This window comes from Sminthopsis crassicaudata, chromosome 2 (assembly GCF_048593235.1).
Source record: "Sminthopsis crassicaudata isolate SCR6 chromosome 2, ASM4859323v1, whole genome shotgun sequence".
Lineage (NCBI taxonomy): Eukaryota > Metazoa > Chordata > Mammalia > Dasyuromorphia > Dasyuridae > Sminthopsis > Sminthopsis crassicaudata.
In genome coordinates this window covers 541,076,111-541,082,592 of record NC_133618.1, presented here as the reverse complement: position 1 = coordinate 541,082,592, position 6,482 = coordinate 541,076,111, and the positions used below count along the sequence as shown (strand labels likewise).

The 6,482-nt window shown below is 46.8% G+C and overlaps 1 protein-coding gene across 1 annotated transcript; it reads left to right on the top strand.

The window, feature by feature from the left end:
- Positions 1–453: 453 nt before the first annotated feature.
- On the top strand, positions 454–4,203 carry KBTBD13 (kelch repeat and BTB domain containing 13). The gene has a single exon (XM_074285220.1). It carries the CDS (start codon positions 1,216–1,218, stop codon positions 2,611–2,613), a length of 1,398 nt encoding a protein of 465 aa, XP_074141321.1. The 5' UTR covers positions 454–1,215; the 3' UTR covers positions 2,614–4,203.
- Positions 4,204–6,482: the final 2,279 nt, after the last annotated feature.

Sequence of the window (6,482 nt, the reverse complement as noted above, 5' to 3'; positions counted from 1 at the left end):
GGCCCTAGGGAGAAATTACTTCCCTGGATTCATTTCACTGAACCTCAAGCTTTTCATCTATGCAATGGGGATAATCAAGGTACCCACAAAACAAAGTTGTTTTAATAATCAAATGAGCTAATGAATATAAAACACTTTGCAAGGACTGAAATAATGTGCATAATGATAGTAATGATTTGCTGCTTTGGTTTCACCTTTTTTTTTGGAAACTCCACCTCTAAATTTAATCATTTAATCTTAAGAGTTGGGTTTTTTGTCCTTTTTTTTTTTGTATAGAAACTGAAATCCAAAGAGGTGGTGAGTTGTCCAAGATCATATAAATCTACAATTTATATTGTAACACTGCTACACAGTGTCAGCTCTTGAACCTGTCTTTGCTAACAAATAACAATCTCTTTTTTGGATGTTTTTTGTTTTACATCATATTCAGTTTTCCTCCCCTCGTGGGTCTCTCCTCCAGCTTTCCTTGTAACAAAAAGGCAAAATAAGGGCAGCAAAATCAAGACCCAAATCTGCCAGTCTAGGTACCATTCCACGCTCCTAGTCTCCAGCCTTTCCTAAGTCTTCATTCCCAGTTCAGTGGTCTTTTCATGACAAAGGATCTGACTTAGATTTAGATTTAGAGTCTTCTAATTCAATGCTGTCAAACATGCTACAGGTCACCTATAACACTCCTGAGAGGCTTTTATCAGATTAAAATATCATTGGGAAATATTTAATAAAATAAAGATAAATCAATATGGGCCCTGCAGAGGTCCTTATATTGGGTTAGTGGCTCCCTGTTTTTATGACTTTGACAATCACTGTTCACCCTCTCACACTGACAGAGGAGGAAATTGTAGGGCTTTTTATTTGGCTGAGTCCTCTTCTCCCAGAAACGGCTTGGGCCTTGTGATCAGCCTTCCTCTGCTGTCTGGGGAGGGACAGCTTGCTTCCATCTTCCCCCTTTGTGAGTGACCCGCGGGAAAGAGCTGTCTCATGTTCTCCAGGTTCCCCTGTTCTGCCCCCGTTGTGGGGTCACATGGGCAGGGGCTATCTTTAGTCAAGAAGCTATTTATATTCCCTCAGGGAAGTTACTTCACAGCCTGGAGATCCTGGGAGAGGGGTGAGGAGTGACTACATCAGACTGAGACCCTGCCTTTGGGGGAGAAAGCAGTCCTTGGCCCTCATCCCGGGGCCCTGACTGCATCCAGCCTCTTCTTGGCGGCTCCCACGATGCAGTCCGTCCTGCAAGGCAGAGTCCAGGTTTGGGTAGGGGGCCGGCCCTTCGCGGCCGACAAGGCCTTGTTGGTGGAGAACAGCGGCTTCTTCAGGGGCCTGTTCCGGTCAGGGATGCAGGAGGCCCGCCGAGGGGAGATCCACCTCGGGGCGCTGAGTGCCGGCGGCTTCCAGACCACGCTGCAGGTGTTGGGCGGTCAGCGGCCCGCCCTGGGGGGCGAGGAGGAGCTGTTCCAGGCCGTGGAGTGCGCTGCCTTCCTGCAAGCCCCGCCGCTGGCCCGCTACCTCATCCACAGCCTCACCTCGGATAACTGCGTGGCTCTGTGCGAGGCCGCCTTCGTCTTCGGCCTGTGGGACGTGTTTCACCGGGCTGCCCTCTGCGTCCGGGACGGCCCCCCGGAGGGGGCGGAGGAGCTGTCCCCGGAGGTGCGGGCCTATGTGGAGGCCCTGAGGCCCAGCAGCTTCGTGGCCGTGGGTACCCACACGCCCACGCCCCAGTACCTGGAGGATGCCACTCGGACGCTGTGCTACTTGGACGAGGAGGAGGACGCGTGGAGGACGCTGTCGTCCCTGCCCGTGGAGGCCAGCACCCTGCTGGCGGGCGTCGCCACGCTGGAGAACAAGCTCTACATTGTGGGCGGGGTCCGGGGGGCCACGAAGGAAGTCGTGGAGCCCGGCTTCTGCTACGACGCGGACCGGGGGACGTGGCAGGAGTTCCCCAGCCCCCACCAGGCTCGCTATGACGTGGCCCTGGTGGGCTACGAGGGCAGCCTCTATGCCATCGGGGGGGAGTTCCAGAGGGTGCCGCTGAGCTCCGTGGAGCGATATGACTTCGCCTCCGGCCGCTGGCACTTCACAGCGGACCTCCCGCAGCCCGCCGCGGCCGTCCCGCACGCCCAGACCTCCGGCCGCCTCTTCGTCTGCCTGTGGCAGCCGGCGGACACCACGGCCGTCTACGAGTATGAGAGCCGGGCCGACGCGTGGCTGCCGGTGGCCTCCCTGACCAGGCCCCAGAGCTACGGACACTGCATGGTGGCGCATCGGGACAACCTCTACGTGGTCCGCAACGGGCCGTCCGATGACTTCCTTCACTGCGCCATCGACTGCCTGAGCCTGACCACGGGGCAGTGGACCGCCCTACCCGGCCAGTTCGTCAACAGCAAGGGCGCGCTCTTCACCGCCGTGGTCAGAGGGGACACGATCTACACCGTCAATCGGATGGCCACCCTGCTCTACGGCGTCGGCCACGGCTCCTGGAGCCTGCTGAGGGAGAAGGCCGGTTTCCCCAGACCCGGCTCGCTGCAAACCTTTCTTCTCCGGCTGCCCGAGGGCCCCGGGCCCCGGCAGTCTCCTCCCCGTGACAGGGGGCCGGTGCAGAGAAATCCGTGGGACTGAACCCAGGGCCAGCAGGCTCCTGGACTGGCCCTAGTCACTTGTCCTTGTCCGCTTGGCCTGGGCCTGCCTGCGGCCACGGCTCCGCGTAGTTAAGGTGCTGAGTCCTGGGTATGCAAAAAGCAGAGCGGCCTGGAAGCCGAGGACCTGAATTTGAATCTCACTCTGTGTGAGTCATGGGGGGGAGGGGGGAATGTCACTTATTGTCTGTCTGAGAGCATCAGTTTCCTCTTTTATGAAGAGGAGGAGGTTGGACTAGGGGGCCTCTGAGGATGCTGTCAGCTCTAACTCTAGGAGAGTGCTTTGGGCCACTGGGGGAGCTGCTTAACATCACCGAGTAACGAGTAACGACGGTCTTGACTGAAACTAAGACATTGTGTGTGAGACAGGGTCAGGGACTCCGATGTGTTGGAAAGCAACGTTGTGACTGGTGCTCAGTCATTCAGTGAGCACCTTTTACTGAAATAGTGAGCATACTTGTTGAAGCATAGTCTGAATTAAATACTCTGTGAAGATGCGGCTGTTGGAGAAGACTGCTCCTGACCATCAAGAGTTTGCATTCTAAGAGAGAAGGAGCTAACATCAGTGAACAAAACCACAGCACAATACCCGGCAGTGTCCAGTGAAGTACCGAATTGTGCGGTGTGGAGTTCAGAGGGAAAAGGAGATGGCTGGTGTGACTGGAGGAGATGTCTTGGGTGTGGTGGGACATAGGATGAGGTATGTCAGGTTGGCCATTCGGGGAATGACCTGAAGGTCAACAAGGAGTTGACAACATAAACTTCCAGTCATATAAACCTAGTATGCATCTATTTCTTAATTTAAAAAAACGCTCTAAATCACTATTAATTAGAAAAATGCGAGTTAAAGCAACTCTGAGGTACTGCTTCACACCTATCAGATTGGCTAATGATAGAAAAGGAAATGATCAGTGTTAGAGAGGATGTGGGAAAATTGGAATACTGATGCTTTGTTGGTGCAGTTGTGAACTGCACTCTGGAAAGCAATGTGGAAGTATGCCCAACGGGCTATAAAACTATTCATACCCTTTGATCCAGCAAATACCACTACTACGTCTGTATCCCAAAGAGATCATAAAACATGGAAAAGGACCCACATGCACAAAAATGTTTATAGCAGCTCTCTTTGTGGTGGCAAAGAATTGGAAATTGAGGGGATGCCCATTATTTGGGGAATAGCTGAACAAGTTGTGGTATATAAATGTAATGGAATACTGTTGTGCTGCAGTGATGAGCAGGCTGATTTCAGAAAAACCTGGAAAGACTTAAATAAACTGATTCTGAGTGAAGTGAGCAGAACCAGGAGAATATTGTGAACAATAATAGTAACATTGTGTGATGATCAGCTATGACAGACTTAGCTCTTCTCAGCAATACAGTGAGTGATCCAAGACAATTCCAAAAGACTCATGATGGAGAATGCCATTCATATCCTAACTATGTAGTCAGATCAAAGCATACTATTTTCACTTTTTAAATTTTTTGGTTTTTTGTGTGGCGTTTCTCTTTTGCTCTGTTTCTTCTTTAATAACATTACTAATATGGAAATATGTCTCATATGACTGTACATGTATAACCTATGTCATATTGTTTATTTCTTGGGAAGGTGGGAGGGAAGAGAGTGAGAAAAATGGAAATCAAAATCTTACAAAAGTAAATGTTGAAAATTAATCAAAATTGAAATTGAAATTGAAAATTAAAAAAAAACAACAACATATTTTTACTGCCTCTAGTAGACTCTAGCAGGAACCTTTAGTCAAATAAAAGATGCATTGACCAGAAATTTGGAGGCTCTTGCAAGTGGTAAGAACCCTAGACTGAATGATCAAGGCCAGGATTCCCGCCTATTCTAACCTGACAGTTATTCTTGTGTCTGATAGAAAGAGGAATGAGAGGATACCAAAACACCTCATGAAACTTATTAACATTTTTAACTGTTGATAGAACTTTTGATCTTTACTTTACTAAATGGTTGCTATTGCAACCATTGGAGTAAGAAGTGATAGGGGCCTGAAGCAAAGTGGTTGGCTGTGTCCTGACCCTGGGGTCTGCTATTAATTAGTTATATGACCTTAAGGGAAGAGTCATTTCACATCTCTTGACTCCTGGTTTCTTCATCTGTTAAATAAGGTCCTGTTTTCTTTCTTTTTAAAATTATTATTAAAGCTTTTTATTTTTAAAACATATGCATGGATAATTTTTTAACATTGATCTTTGCATAACCTTGTGTTCCAAATTTTCCCATCCTTTCCCCCACCCTTCTCCTAGATGGTAAGTAATCCAATATATGTTATACAAGTTAAAATATATGTTAAAGAATAGCTAGGTGGTGTAATGGGTAGAATATCGGCCCTGAAGTCAGGAGGATCCGAGTTCAAATGTGGTCTCAGACACTTAATACTTCCTAGCCGAGTGATTCTGAGCAAATCACTTAACCCCAATTACCTCAGCAAAAAAAGAAGAAAAAAAAAAAAAGAAAAAAGAAAATATATGTTAAATCCAATGTATGTAAACATCTTTGTACAATTATCTTGCTGCACAAGAGAGATCAGATCAAAAAGGAAAGAAAACAAAATTCAAATGAACAACAACCAAAAGAATGAGAATATTATGTTGTGATCCATACTCAGTTTCCACAGTCCTCTCTCTGGGTGTGGATGGCTCTCTTCTTCATAAGATCATTGGAACTGGCCTCAATCATCTCATTGTTGAAGAGAATCACGTCCATCAGAATTGTTGCTGTGTATATAATATAACAATATTGTTGTTGCTGTGTATAATGATCTCCTGGTCCTGCTCACTTCACTTAGCATCAGTACATGTAAGTCTCTCCAGGCCTCTTTGAAATCATTCTGCTGGTCATTTCTTATAGAGCAATAATATTCCATAACATTCATATAGATAAGGTCCTATTTTAAAAGGACTTTTTAGCTATATACGATATGGTTCTATCAATGACTTAGCCAACCTGCCTGGTGGGGGCTTCCCCAAGGCAGATCTGTACTCATAGCATTTCTATCTATCAAAAATAGGGGCAACGTGTCTTAACATTCAACTCAAATGACCACTCAGAACACATATGAAGGATATTCTCATGGCATCTTCACAGCTTTGGGAAGTCCCTGGAAGATCCTTAATAGGGGGGCTTCCACACTTTCATCACCAACAAATACTGGCAAGACAGGGAACCAGGAAATTCAGAACTGAATGGACTCTCTCTTCTGATGGATGGGAGACAGGAAGCTCTAGAAACTAAAAAGCTTTCCTCCTATTATATATTCATTATTCCCTGAAGTATAGACCCAGGACAGCTCTGCTTCTTTTCTTTCCTGTTCTGAGAGGCTGGTGTTTTTTTCTTCTTACATATTAACCATTTTGTTATAAATTGCTGTCACTTCTTAGAAGCCGAGGGAAATTAACTGCAGTAGGAAATTCAACTACAAGCCTGCCAAGCCTCTATTTGTCAGCTTTACTGGCTGAATCATCTTGCAGCCCTGAGACTATGAGACACACAAACCTGCAAATGCACACTTGTGCCCAGCTCACGTGTCAGACGTACCAACTGGAGATGTCAATCAGGCAGTGTCTATTGTGCCCATCTGAACCCCCCCCAATACTGACATTGATGAGGTAAGGGAGAGGGCATGAAAAAAGGGAGTACCTTTTCAAGGAAATGCTGCATGTTTTATAATTTGCAAAGGGTAGAAAAGGGTCCCTTTTACATTATGCCAATTTGGAAGGGTCCTTAGAGACATTTTGATCCAAAGGTTCTCAACCTAGTCCAAGAGCACATTAAAAAAGCATTTTAAAAATAACTGTATTTCATTATAATTGGGTTTTTTTTTTGGTAAT

What these genes read in the sequence shown, in the direction of transcription:
- KBTBD13 (XM_074285220.1), top strand. Translation starts at nt 1,216, where the DNA reads ATGCAGTCCGTCCTGCAAGGCAGAGTCCAGGTTTGGGTAGGGGGCCGG.